Below are 15,483 nucleotides of genomic sequence, written 5' to 3' on the forward strand. Positions count from 1 at the left end.
TTGAAACTGAACAGAAATGAACTGTGTTTAAAAATATAATTAAATTATTCTGACTTAAAATAAACAAGCTGTACTTTGACTGCTGTAAGAATACTGTATCGCAAGGGATATTTTAAGTGATTTTGAATACTTAAAAAAGCATAGTTCTTGGCATTCACAGAGAGAATAGAATTAAAAGTCAAAAGGTATAACCTGAGACTCCAACCTTGAGAAGGTGTTCCTGGCATAGTGCATAATGCTGTCAAAGTCATATGGTTCCCCAAGGGAGTTCACCTCTCCAGGCTCCATCTTCAAGAAGTTGTATTCCTGACCTATGAATGATTGATAATTAGAGTTTCTTTAATATCTTTTTTTTGTGAAGATAAAAACCAAACAGGAAAAGGAAAACAACAAAGATCCTAACCTAATCACTCACTGACATTGATAAATCTCAGCCATTTGGGAGTAACTGTGTGATTTTATTAACCAAGAGGGCAGACATGTCTTCTGAAACACACATCAAATCCCTTTATTTGGCCTTTAGAAAGACTGTTCTCATTCACCTAACCCACATAAGGGCTCCACACATTATGTTGCACTTCATATAGAATCCATAAAATTTGCTGGCTTGGTTCTTAATTCCAGAAAGAAATCATTTTGACAGCAAAGACCCCGGAAGAACCCTCCTCATTGTAGACTCATTAGACTGGATAGTAAAGAGACTTTGCTTCAGCAAAGGCTACTCTCTGAATCCCCATGGAATACAAACACTACAAAGTCACACTTTCAAGAGCCAGCTGCTGCAACTTAAAGAAAGGAGAAGAGAAACGAAAGAATAATACTTAGTTCATAATTCCAGACCAGAAGTTTTTTGTCGTCATTAGTGTATTAAGAGATGCAAAGCACCCCTTACTCCAATTCATATTCCCATTGGTGTCTTGCAAAAAAACTGCAGTGGCTTTAACGTTATTAACCAACATAATTTGCATAACATAACAAAACCCAAATGTCTTGGTCGTCATGACTTCCTGATCCCATTTAGTGATCCTCAAGCTTATGCCACATCACAAGTGGTTTCAGCCAGAGACTAGAGAGACAACTGAAAGAAGAGAGCAGGAGGCTGAGGATGGCACTGCAGCTGATTTTTCCCATCACAGAAAAAGCATAGGGGAAGAGCACTTATGGCATCTACACAAGGCAATAACACAGAGAGAACAGAAGGAAGGCTTGGATACACATGCCCTTTCAGGACTTCAGAGACTTGTGGGAGTATCTATCAGCTGTCAGTCATCTTCCAAGTCCTAGTTGAGGTGACAAAGGTTTATTGCATCTCAAATCTATTTTGTTTTAAAACACTTTCTATAGGAACAGACAAATACTCCAAGCTATCATTGGACAATTTCTGATTTCACCCCTTCTTGAGCAAAGAATTCCCATAAGTCCAAAACAGTGTTTCACAAATACCATGCACATTTATGAACATTGCAAGTGAAACATGCCTAGTTCCCTCCCATCTTGCCCACACAACACAGGTGTGGGCACAACTAGACTGACAAAGAGATGACAGTCACAGTTTAAAGTTCTCAGTTCCTCAGATGCTTTGTCTCAACAACACCAAGGCCACTGGCTAAAGCTGCAAGCTCTGTAGGGAACAAGTAATTTGGAAACCGTGGGAACAGTGCCTATCATCGTCACAGATTCAAAGTCCTCAGTTTACCTTCCAGGTCTAAACCTCTTGGGCAGCTAAAAAGCTATTGACATGTTTCTACTTATCATTCAGTAAAGACTGCAAAAGAAAAGCCCTTACTCAAGCACAGAAACATGACTTTTAAAGGGCTTTAAGAGCAATGGCTTCCTTCAAAGTTTTTGAGCAAGATTACTATTTCTCTCCTTCTAGCCAGTACTATTTAATGGCTTGCTACTTGGCCAGATCTTCAGAAAAGATTATATTTTAGTTGCAGTATTTCATTTGTGAATCAGCTTGAGATCTGTCTAGCTAAGAGGAATAGCAGGCATACATGCTCATTTCTGCTACTCAGTTCATTTCTGCTATTTGGCATTCAGTTTTAAGAGAGCTGAGCAGATGAAGGAAACACCAAAAATAAACAGATTTTTTTTTCCAAAATACTTATCAGAATATCTCACCGGGCTGGATGTTTTCTCTAATGATGGTGACATGGTCATCACGGTCTGGTCGTGTATGTTCATGCCAAAAACCTATCACATGACCCAACTCATGGACAACTATACCAAATTTATCACAGTTCTTGCCAATAGATATAGCCTGAGGACCATTTCCCCTTCGACCCACATAAGAACAGCACCTGTAATTAAAACACAAACACAGATGAAAGTTTTCATGCATATATCTACAGACCATACAGGAAATTCAGTTAAAATATGAGAAAATATTATATAAAAATAAATCAGCAGAACAATGCACTATGCAATTTCTGCACTCTCAAACTCTAGCTCTAGTGCAAGAGCAACTTATTATTCAGAATACCTAATAAAGCACATGGTTTTTTGGGTTTTGGGTTTTTTGGGTTTTTTTGGTTTGGTTTTTTTTTTGTTTTTTTTTTTTTAATTCAAGGTTGTCTTAAAAGATGCTAGCTGTGACCAATGGAATTGTTACTTGTGGCCTTGTATCTCAGAATGACACAGGAACTTCTTTTCACCCAAAGAATCAATAAAAATAAAGTTGACTGGAAGTACCATCTCACCCATGCATATCACTGCTTCCTTGCTCGTGCACACTGAAGAGGTATGCAGAGAGAAGCTGAAAGAATAAGTAAAAGCAAGGTTTCTTCTGTGCCATACTTCTGCTATGTGTCTTGACAGCACTTACGGGACTCTTGGTCACTCAGTTCTGATAAGTTTGCTTTATTTTGATCTGAAAAATCATGCTACTTCATTAGTTCCATCTATAAAGGGTGCAGAAATGATGCAAGTGAAATAGCAGTCCTTTAAAAGATTCACTTAGCATGCAGTTGAAAATACAGAAGATATCCTGAATGAGATGTGGAATCCTGTGATGTCACTGTGCAATCTCTCCTCATTTTTTGTTTCTCTGGATATGGGTGATATACAATGTCATTTACAACAACAGTAAATTAGGAAGTTGAATGCTCTGGATATGTGCGAACGGTTTTTTTCTCCCATTCTTATTTTCTTGTAATAGGAACCTTAAGTCCCAGTCACAAGAAAAAAACCTAACACAAACAACCCCCCTGCAAAAAAAAAAAAACAAAAACGTTTTGCAACTGCTCTCATGTTTCATTCCTGTTCCGTTGCACTTCCATGATTCCAATGTAAACTTACGGAATAGAGATGCCCTTTTCAGTATTCACACTGTCAGCATTTATCCGAGACATCTGCTTTTTGGTTAGAAAAAAAAGTCTGCTGACTATGGTAGCAAAAGAAGAGAATGGAGAGTAAAGCAAATCCTACCAAAATGGAAGACAATTTCAGGTTTCATAAGCTGATTCTGTGTCACCTCTGAAGATCTTAAATATTTCAAGCCAGCACTATATTCCCTAATAAAAGCCTGATTTCCCATCTCTACTCTGTAAATTCTGCAGTCTGTCAGGTGGAATGGAATTGTACTGAGCAGATCACCTCCACCATCTCCCTCCTCCCCCTTTTTTTAAAAAAAACAAGTTTTCTGATGCAACATTTACATAGCAGAATATATTTGGTCCTTGAGGAGGTCGATGCTAGTGTGGAGAATGATCCTATCCCTTCATGTGCCTCTGTGGGCAATAAAGGAAGAACAGCTATGGGAGCAATACCGATAGCAGATTAAATTCTACAGACAACATTTGCTTGTTTCTCCTTTTCAGGTTTTGTGGTGGCAAAAAGACTTCTCACTTTGGTTAGTTGGCTGGTGAGTCAGTCTTGGTTGGTCGTCTTCACTGATTTTTATTAGTGTCTAATACAAGTAGAATTTTTAAATATGAATATTAGAGAAGTACAGAAAATACGAATATTAGAGAAGTACAGCCATAGCATTTTAGTTCACAATACCTGTTCTTAGTAAGCATACACTGGTTTTGCACAAAAGGCTAAAATCAAGGATAGATATACCAAAAATTGATAGTAATATCTTAAAATTATAAAGACCACACAAGTTACTTTATAGAGGAAAATATTACTACAACAGCCTAGGAGGGTTGTATCAAGAATTTTGAAGCTATCTTGAAAATATTGTTGGGAAAAATTATTGTTCACATTACAATCATTCCTTGCTATCTTAACTGCTTCTCAAGTATTCCTACCCTCAAAATAAGTTAACTCTTTTCTTCCTGCTTTAGATAGTTCCAAGGATAGGTGTGAATCACCCTTTTAGGTCAAAGCACTGAATTAGGCTCAGTGCTTCAGCTAGAGTTGTGCAATATCATGTTTAATTAACTTCTTAAGGTCTTCCCTTGATAGCTCTCTTCAAGGCAGACAAATAAAACCAATAGCAATTTAGACTCCCTGTTATAATTCTGTGCCATTGTCAATGTTGCAGGGTTTATGTGCTACTGTTTCACACCACAGTAAAAGAAAATAAAGAAGACCTGTGTATTGCTCTGTGTATTTCCATCACTCTATATAAACTGTATTAACACAAAATTACTATTTACAATATTTATGATATAGAAATATTATTATAAACACTGATATAAAATAATAGTAATGGAAAAACTACTTTAAGATGTGCCCTAAAAATACAACATATGTGATAAAAAGGAGCAACAGATAGCAGAAATAAGATTAAAATAAAAATTTAGAGCAGTTATACCATTTTATCTCATGATTCCACAGTGGATTTCACCTTTGCACCTGACATGCTGACATGGTATTGCTTAACATATTTTTCAGACTGCATCTTTGCAGAATAAATATTATGGCTACAGGTGAATATGTAAACATAATTAAAGCATTACAGATATTTTCAATATAATTTTTACCTGGGTTTTTATCTTTCACTAGTCACTCTACTATTTGAATATGTTTCTATTGTGCAATAAGGAAATTACCATAGTTCATACACTTTCTTATTCACTCGTGCTCACCCTGGGAAGAAAAGTGTTTGGATCCTTAAGAAGGTTTTGGGGTTATTGTTGGGGTTTTTTTGTTGTTGTTTTTGTGTTGCTGTTTTTTTTAAACCTTCTACACAGTGCTATTTACTGTCCTATCCAATTAGAGAGGGAATGCTGGAGTACACACTGTACTCTGAGCCAAAGGTAGCGGAATTTGCAGTAACTCTTCATTCTCAGAAAAGTTCATTCATTTAAAAAGCCATTAAAGACCTTCCGTCCTCAGGAAAAAATTCCCAATTCACTGTCATAGGCAGTTGCATTATGTACACCGAATAAATTTGTCAAACACAATTCCTAGGTTCCAGACTTCAAGTCTTTTAGTAAACATTGTTCCTTATCTCTGAACACTTTGAAGTAAGGACTAAGATGTAGCATTTGGCACACCAAGGGCAAGTCCTGCCTGACTAACCTAGTGGCCTTCTATGATGGAGTAACTACATCAGTGAACAAGGGAAGAGCTATGGATGTCATCTATCCGGACTTCTGTAAGGTCCCCCACAATATCCTCCTCTCTAAATTGGAAGGATATGGATTTGATGGGTGGACTGTTCGGTGGATAAGGAATTGGCTGGATGGTCGCATCCAGAGTGTAGTGGTCAATGGCTTGGTGTCCAGATGGAGAACAGTTACGAGTGGTGTCCCTCAGGGGTCTGTTCTGGGGCCAGTGCTGTTCGATATCTACATCAATGACATAGACAGCGGGATCAAGTGCACCCTCAGCAAGTTTGCAGATGACACCAAGCTGAGTGGTCCAGTCGACATGCCTGAAGGACGGGATGCCATCCAGAGGGATCTGGACAGGCTGGAGAGGTGGGCCTGTGTGAACTTCATGAGGTTCAACAAGGACAAGTGCAGGGTCCTGCACTTGGGTCGGGGCAATCCCTGTTATCAGTACAGGCTGGGGGATGAAGGGATTGTGTGCAGCCCTGCCGAGAAGGACTTAGGGGTACTGGTAAACAAAAAGCTGGACATGAGCTGGCAATGTACTCTCGCAGCCCAGAAGGCCAACTGTATCCTGGGCTGCATCAAAAGCAGCGTGGCCAGCAGGTCGAGGGAGGTGATTCTGCCCCTCTGCTCTGGTGAGACCCCACCTGGAGTACTTCCTCTAGCTCTGGGGTCCTCAGTACAAGAAGGACATTGACCTGTTGGAGAGGGTCCAGAGGAGGGCCACAAAAATGATCAGAGAGATGGAGCACCTCTCTTATGAGGAAAGGCTGAAAGAGCTGGGGTTGTTCAGCCTGGAGAAGAGAAGGCTCTGGGGAGACCTTATTGCAGCCTTTCAATACTTAAAGGGGGCTTATAAGAAAGATGAGGACAGACTTTTTAGCAGGACCAGTAGTGATAAGACAAGGGGTAATGGTTTAAACTAAAAGAGGGTAGATTCAGACTAGATATAAGGACGACATTTTTTACAATGAGGGTAGTGAAAGACTGGAACAGGTTTCCCAGAGAGGTGGTAGATGCCCCATCCTTGGAAACATTCAAGGACAGGCTGGATGGGGCTCTGAGCAACCTGATCTAGTTGTAGATGTCCCTACCAATTGCAGGGGGGATGGACTAGATGACCTTTAAAGGTCCCTTCCATCCCAAAGCATTCTATGATTCTATGATTTGCTTTGGCAGTCTACAGGAAGCTGTGGTAGAAAACATAAAAATCAATCATCAGATGAAGTAATCCACATTCTGTGAAAGCATGTCACCATTTCCATATTGGGTGAACTTAATGAGTTAGGCCTTCCTACCTATGTTAAGGTCATGTACATCATTATGGTAATTATGCTATACTGACCTTAACTTGTGCAAAGAGATGAAATGCATTGACAATGCCTGATTGTTATTTTAAAAATAGAAAAGCATAAAATGCACACAATCTGTGAAAACTCACATTGCAGACTACTAAATATGGATAAAATTCCACTGATTCATGCATAATTTGTGTTGGAAGGGACCTCTGGAGGTCGCCAGTTCAACTTTCTGCTCAAAGCAGGGTAAGATATAAGTCAGACCAGGGTTGCTCAGATCTTAATCCAATGGGGTCTTAAAAACCTCCAAGGAGATAGCACAGCCCCTCTGAACAACCTGCTCCAATGCTTGGCTGTCCACACTGTGAAAAGTTTATTCCTTATATTCAGTCTGATTCTCTCTTCAGCTTATGCCTGTTGCCTTGCCTTCTCCCACTGAGCACCACCATGAAGAGCCTGGTCTTCTTGTTGCCCTCCCTGTAGGAACTGGGCGCTGCTGCTGAGTCACCCTGAAGCCACCTCTTCTCCAGCTGAGCAAACCCTGGACCCTCAGCATCTCCTCATAGGGTAAGTGGTCTAGCTCCCAAGCATCTTGGCAGTCCTGTGCTTAAGTCCTTCCAGGTTATTGATATCTTTCTTTTACTGGGGGCCCACAACTGCATGTAGGATCTATCTGTGATCTAGGAAGTGGCAAGCAGAGAGGGATGACCACCCCTTCCCTCAAGCCGCAAGTTCTGTTTCTGTTCACGCAGCCCCAACGCTGTTGGCTGCCTTTGCTGCCAGGGTACATGGGCAGCTTCTGCCCAGCTCGCTGCCCCATGGCCTTCTCCACAGAGCTGCTCCTCAACCCAGCGGTGTGCAGCCTGTGTTGCTCTTCCTTTGCAGGTGCAGGGCTTTGCATTTGCCCTTGTTGAACTTCATAAGGTTCCTGTTGGTCAGTTCCTCCAGCCTACCTGGGTCCCTCTGGGTGGCAGCTCTGCCACTGAGCCTATCATCTGGTCCTCCCCCACTTGGCATCATCTGCAAACTTGATGAGAGCATGCACCATCACCTCTTCATGGGTCATTGATAAAGATGTTAAAAAGGACAGGTCCCAGGATAGGCCCCTGCTGTACTGTACTTTCAGTCACAGTCTGACTCCAAGCCATTAACCACAATGCTCCAAGCCCAACCATGCAACCAATTTTAACCTATCTAGTTTTCCATTCATCTATAATCCATGCAAAATACACCCTGCAGACTCAACACATTTAAAACACATTTGTTTAAATCCTGGACTTTAATTTGTAATTCAAAACCTTTGTGATCTGAATACAACACATGACATCAGTGCAAGAGATTGATGAGAATAAAGTTAGGATAACTACATGTAACTATGAAAAGGCAGAACAAATCCTTTAGTTTAAAGCAGTTTAAACACTTATGCTGAGTCTTCATGTTTACCACTGTCTGGAAACTCTATAGAGAAAAATTGCAAAGCAGAACTAAAGAACATTAATTAATATTTATAGCTTAAAGCAAATCAATAGGTTATTAAGACTGTAGGTTGTAGAATGTTTAATACAATTTCAATAGTTTTAACATGTTTGTGTTATTGACTTCATGTACATTACATGCTTCAACTAGCAAAGACGTATTTGGTGGCTTAAAAATTTCCATAGATTTTCAATATTTTTTTTTTCACAATTATACTTTGGAGACAAATAGAGAAAAAGGAAAAAGTGACAAAATAATAAATAATTATTCCAGATAGGAATATTCCAGATAGGAACTTGTCTATGATGTCTCCAGCTCTGCTTTTATTGACACTATTCACAACAAGGGCAAAAGAATAAAGTAAGAATTTAACTACAGTCTCTCTCTTCCTGGCCTTTTTACTTCATTTGGACCAAAAGAGTGTTTAAAAGAGGTTGTGCACTGTAACTTGGAAAAAATCAGGCAATAGCTGTGCAATAATAGTAGAACAAAATGGCTAGTATAACACATTAAGTTATTAAGACAATTTGTTTTTATAAGAAAACATGGTAAATAAATACCTAATCAACCAATTCACTGAATACAATTAACAATACCAAGCAGTTGATTGTTTCTCAAAACCAGAAGTGTTTAAGACCATCTCTGAAAGCTTTTAGTGGTATTTCATAAATCAGATATATTTTTAGGTGTTTGCAAAAATCATTTGACATTTTACTATTATAATCAGAAAAAAACAAGAGAAGTTGGTCATTGCCAAATATGTGTGGTCACTTTGGGTACCTCATCTGACACATTTGAAAGATGTTTTCTTTTCAGAAGAAAAATATTAAATGCAATCTTTTACATAGTATTCCACTAGGTTGTCTAACACTGAACATCTAAAATGCAACACACTGAATTTTTTTTTTTAAAGCTGGCCTGCTTCTAAAAAAAAGCAGCCAGATGAGTATGTTAATTCCCTTACACTGGTTACTACACCAAAGAAACTTAAAATTAACACCAAGTCTTAAAATAACAGCAGCAGTGTACACTCATAGAGGTTATTAGGATTTGCTAGGTTGAGTGTCATGTCAAGCACCCCAGATTCATTCAATTAAGCTACAAGATTCTGATCACTTCAACAATTGCGCTGAGTCAAAGGCCAGGGAAAACTAAAATAAATAAATAAATCTATGAAAGAAATTAATTTGCAACATCATGGGTTTGACCCCAGGTGTATTTGGCAAAAGGCCAAGACCTCTCTGTGCTGTATGAGCACTTGTCATGCCCCTTAAATTGATTCGACTGGCAGCCTTTAAAGCTCCTCATCTCTTTAATCTTTATTGCACCAGACGGCAGTTGGAGACAGTAACTATTTATGAATCTCTAATTCCATTTAATCAGTCTAGCTGATCAATGATGGCAAGCAAAGAGAAACAAATGACACAGAGAAAGTGAAATGACTGGAACAATATGCTCATTCTTTTAAGTAATACAGCTACTGTCAAAAATGCTCTTAAATTAATATGAAGAGAGAATCAGTGTGGGTCAATGTTGCACTTTTTTCAAAAGCTGCACTCTTCAGAACGTGACAATATAAAAATCCTCATAGACCACAACATCAGATTGCCATGGCACTGACTAAATGAAGTTGTGGATTAAAAACTGCAGAACTTCATAAGCATCCTAGGACTGCACATCATCACAAAGCAAGAGAAAGAAGTTCACAAAATTCATGAACAAAATCTCACCCAAGAAGCAGAGGGTTTTTTTCTTGGTGAAAAAAAAAAACCACCTCTTTCAATCACAAATATAACTCATTCTGTACAAAGGAGATATTGGCTATGACCTGGCTTGATGAATTTGCTTATTGTCAGGGATCAATATAGCTGTAGCTAACAAATGTTCTGATTCACTGTCCTAAGAGGACCTGTTGCAATGACAGAAGCAGCTACTGCTTCTTCACCTGCTCAATGGAGATGACCATCCCAATGTAACAAAGAACAGCCAGCTGAGTCCACTTCTCAGTTAACAGCAGCCTATCCCAGTGTATTAACATAAAACACCCCTCATTTGGTTTATGTTAATGCACTGTGTTTTAGACTATGGCAGCTGATCACCTGCACCTTGGTCACACCCATCCTGCAGGCAATGTTACAACCAGCAGAGAAGCTGTGTCAACTGCTGTGGGCAGGAAGAGTGCCAGCTGCTAGATTAATTACCACCTGAAAGCATGAGTCAGCCCTAATGTCACAGATTATTTAGTACAACTCTGAATTTCTTCTCATTCCATAAAAGTGATTGCACACCTTTTATAACACATTAATTCTTCTTAAAGCTAAAGAGTGCTGAAAAATTGTACCTCAGGCAATGAATTTACCTGTTTTACCAACTTTAAGAACTTGCCTGTAATGTCTATTTAATATGCTAGCAAGTTCAAGAAACAGTAAAACATTCAGAAGCTGTTCAGTCTACAATGTTTGGAGAAGCACGTGAAAGAGATATGATTTTCCTGTATCTCAGACAGCTTTGTCAAATTCCTATACAAGAGGATACAGCAGTGATTATAATAAGTCATCTACAGTTTGTCATAAAAAGTACTTAAGTCTTCTGGTGGAGAATAAAAATTGCCACAAAGTCAGATCAAAGGCATGCTGAGATGCCAGAACAATATGACTAATTGTTCTTTTTTTGTCTCACTATATAAAAAGAAGTTTGATCTTGTACTCAGTAATATTTATTAAGAGCATGTGACTAGAGGCCATTCTAGTTTGCTGACCCCTTTTTTGGCTTTGCATACAGAGAAGTATACTGACTGTGTCTTCTGGCACTTCCTATCTGATAGGAAGTAACTTAAGGATAGAGAAGCAGTAGTGAACAAAGGGTGTTTTGAACCTGTTTACAGATTAGTATTTTACTTGCCCTAATCAAGTAGCTGCATAAATATTTGCTGTAATAGATATTAATGCCAATGTACACTGCTTTGGTAGAAGAATCATAAACACTATTATCTTAATACTATATTCTTATTCTCACATCTGCAGCTAATGGGTACAAATGACTATCAGCAATTACAAAATTTCAAACTACTAAATTAGTGCTTCAGCTGTACTGAGAAACAATATTTCAATAATTAACTGTTGTCAAAATCAGGTGAACTAAACAAGATGTGATGACAAATAATTATAGTTTAAGACTGCAACAGATGAAATATTCTGATGGGAAGAAGGGATCCAGCTGTAAAGCTTTTGACATTTTTCCACACAAGCTGCCCATAAGCAAACTAGAGACCCTGGTATAAAAGACAGTATAAAGCTGTCTGGAATATTATATGAAGTGAAGATAGAGATGATGCTCCTTAAACTTGCAGTCTGAGAAAAGTCTGCTGAATACCATGAAGAGAAGTCTGGAATTGACAGCAACTGTAACAGATTAGAGAAGAGATCTGCAAAGGGAAATATGGCATTATTTGGTGTCCTGAGATGTGCAAAACATGGCACACACTGGAACTAGTAACAGGGTATATCAGTGCTATGGAAAGAACTCTGGCACCTATTCAGGGTCACATCCCAATTGACCATGAGTTGAACAGGGCAGCTGTTGAGAAACAGAGAGGCATCATGCTTAGGTACCCAAGGGGAAGGAGAGACTATAAGATGTATGAATTAGCTCTAGCACTGGCTCAGCAGAAGTAATGGGTCATCTGGACAAACATGTCCTACTTTTGGATCCTCAATTTCAAGAAAGATGTGGGCTAGTTGAAAAGAATTTCAAAGAGAATAATGATGTGATCAAAGGCCTAGAAAACACAATTTACCAGGAAAGATTATATGAATTAGGCTTTTTCTAGCCTGAAAGAAAAGAGAACTGAGGGTGGACATAATAAGAGTATCAAAGTATCTAATATATTCCTTCAAAAAAGGAATAGGAATAATTTATTTTCTATGGCCATGGTGAGCAGGAAAAAAAGTTAATGTACTTTAATTGGAGCAACAAGAGGAGACCTTATTGCTCTCTACAACTACCTGAAAGGAGGTTGTAGCAAGGTGGGAGTCGCTCTCTTCTCCCAAGTAACAAGCGATAGGACGAGAGGAAACAGCCTCAAGCTGCACCAGAAGTTTAGGTTGGATATTAGGAAAAACTTCTTCACCAAAAGGGTAGTCAGGCAGTGGAGCAGGATGCCCAAGGAAGTGGTTGAGTCTCCATCCCTGGAGGTACTTAAAAGATGGGTAGACGTGGTGCTTTCGGACATGGTTTAGTGGTGGACTTGGCAATGCTGGGTTAACGGTTGGACTCGATGATCTTGAGTCTTTTCCAACCTTAACGATTCTATGATTCTATAAGAAATAACTGTTTTAGCTATGACCAAAAATACTGCCCCCGACTTCCTACATTTCTTATATTAAGAATACAGAAGCAATATATTTCTTAGCAGGCTGTGAAGTATTCATTTTTTCAGGTTTTTAGAAACAAGTCAGACAAGCATATATTAGCAATGACATAGGTTTAGCTGCCTCTGTCTTAAGAATACATTATACATCTTTCTGAGATCCCTTGCAGTCCTATGGGTCTACAATAATCAAAACTTCTCTCTCATTCATTGATACATAAACTCCCAACTTTAGGAAGGTCATGTATCTCTGATAACCAGCTGCTATGTTTCAAATATGCTTTTTTCATCACTGCCCTTCTGAAATGAGCTTCCCATGAACTGCTGCAAGAAGTAATGCATTACGCACGCTCCTTCCAAATATCCTTAATATTTACAAAGGCTCAATAACACTTCACTTGTTAGCATGCTAATGCTGTCATCTGAGACGTTTATAGAAATTGCCACCTGAATTTCCACATATATGACTGTATCCACTTTCTGTTTCATTCAATGTGTTATGTTTTGACTGTGTGCTCTTTGGGCCAGGGTTTATCATTTAGTTTTTAATTTGAACAGTGCTAAGTACAATAAAGTCTCCCTCATTTGTGAATGTTAGCTGCCACGGTACTGCAAAATAATGACACAATGTTCTAACAAACCAACACAGCAGGGTGCTATGGGAAAGAACTGAGTTTAATTTCAATGCAACTGGCCATGTAGCAGAAAGTGTTTGCAGACTGTTTGGTGTCACTTTTGTCTGGGCTCTTTCCATGGAAAATCCTGCATCAGCAGTGTGTGATGGTGGCTAGTGCACAGTGGTTCCTATTCACCCAGAGAATCTACGTTCTTATTTATCTATCAGAAGTACAGTATTTCCACAGGTAGTAAGCACTCTTCTTGGAAAATGAACACGGTGCACTCAGGAAGTTCACTGACCATTATATGAAATTAAGAACTCTGAGTGGAATAAATAACAAACATAGCTGACTGAGGCATTTATGAGCAGAAATATCTGAAGATGGAACGTGGTGATTAATGGAAAGCTGCACTAATAAGTGATAAAACCTGTTTTGTTCACTTTTACACATCACTGACCTGGAAGAAGGAATTTGCAAAATGGTCATGAATTTGGTAGTTAAACAAATCTGGGCAAGGACAGTCTAACAACAGAAGAGTTAAAATTACAATTAAGAACAACTAAACTGGAAGAGGAATATGGAATAGATGTCCATACATAATTCAGCAGTAAACATGTCACATGGAGAAAGCTAAGAATAAACAAACAGTAAGCCTGAAATACCTTCAGAACAATGCATATAAATATTAAAAGCATGACAGAAAGCCAAACATAAAAGTCTCATATCAGTGTATATACAGTAAGATCATTTTATCTAGAAATAGTCAAGAGGCATAGCTTCAAAAAGCTACTATACATACAGCTTTTAATGAACGTAAAGCCAAGCAGAACACATGTATCATTTAAATACAGTAACTGTTCTTTTTCTTGTGAAGTATGTATTCACTTATAACTGCAAAGATGACAAACATGGCCAAACATTGAAAGCACGAGTATCTGTTACCATACATACACACTTACCCACATGGTCTGTATGTAAATACAATATAACTTTCTTCATCGCTTCGTTCAATAAATGTAACACACGTGTACTTTTCCCAGTGCCGCATAGCCTGTTTGAACATGGCGCGCTGGGTGCCTGGAAGAATAATTGTATGAGATGAAATAAGAGACTTTTCTAACAGCATCTTGTTCCTTAAAATCAGATTTTAATACTAGGAATATAGGCCTGGAAGGAGTCACTGGATCACGAAGCCCCGTGTCCTGGCAGTCACATAGACTGCCAGACTCCAATTAAAGGGATACTCAGTCCATCAGCTCATCCTAACATATCTGCCTGCAAGGGGACCAACAGTGTCTGATGCACTCTAGCAAACATAAAACCTGCAATAAAAAGCACAGCTATGTTACACCAGAGGAAGACAGCAGAAGAAATCTAATGTTGTTTATATACCTGCATTAGCATAATATTTGCTTAGCAATTTCCCAGATGAAATTATCAAGCGGACCACATTGGGGGGGGGGGGGGGGGGGGGGAACAAAAAACAAAAACAACCAAAAAAAGGAAAAAAAAAAAAAGAAAATTGGGTAACCCTGGATCCTAACTATGTAGCAAGAAGAAGAAAAAAAAAAAAAAAAAACAACAAAAAAAACAACAAACCTATAGCTTTCAAATCTGGAAATTAATTTAACCTAAGCCATGTAAACAGGCATACCAGTCAAGGCATTTGATTTTAATAATGCTGTCTTGAACAGGGACCAGTTTCCACTTCTTTACATCAAAACCTTTCAGAAATCAAATAATCCACCAAAAAGGGGAATCCTTCATTTGGTACAATACTAAGCATACATAGATATTTGCTTTAAAAATAAGAAACACATTCAGAAACAAATCAAAACTATACTCTAGATGCACAAGCAGCCAGGCCAGCTCTCACCACAGAACACAAAGCCAGCTAGTATACAGGATCCTAAAAATGAAAGGTTATTTCATCCCATCTTGCCCTTTTCTTTTATCTTTAAGCAATGTTTGCCAAGCTTTACAATTTATCTTTCATTATGAAAAAGGTAAAATGTTTAACATTATATGCTCTCGTTTAGTTTACTACCACTATTTCAGAAGATGGTAATCCTAAAGCAAAGGTCGCACTTGGTATAGCACTATGCAAATACCCAAACTAAAAGTTTGACTGTAGCTGTCAGCTTGAAAGGAATGACTCTGGTTTCTCCATATACATATGCATACAATGTGTGTAAATTTGCATATTTCTT

At 38.5% G+C, this 15,483-nt stretch overlaps 1 protein-coding gene across 3 annotated transcripts in view; it reads right to left on the reverse strand.

Moving 5' to 3' along the window:
- Positions 1–15,483, reverse strand: part of TLL1 (tolloid like 1) — a 139,531-nt gene that overhangs the window by 55,448 nt on the left and 68,600 nt on the right. For all 3 annotated transcript variants that reach the window (XM_087736082.1, XM_009474776.2, XM_087736083.1), the window contains exons 5-7: positions 14,233–14,350; positions 2,125–2,303; positions 206–311 (exon numbers count right to left, since the gene is read on the reverse strand). In XM_087736082.1, the coding sequence (XP_087592208.1) occupies positions 206–311; positions 2,125–2,303; positions 14,233–14,350 (403 nt within the window). The remainder of the gene's footprint in view (positions 1–205; positions 312–2,124; positions 2,304–14,232; positions 14,351–15,483) is intronic.

Source organism: Nipponia nippon, unplaced genomic scaffold (genome assembly GCF_047370975.1).
Source record: "Nipponia nippon isolate SJK-2023a ecotype South Korea unplaced genomic scaffold, ASM4737097v1 scaffold_6, whole genome shotgun sequence".
Taxonomy (NCBI): Eukaryota; Metazoa; Chordata; class Aves; order Pelecaniformes; family Threskiornithidae; genus Nipponia; species Nipponia nippon.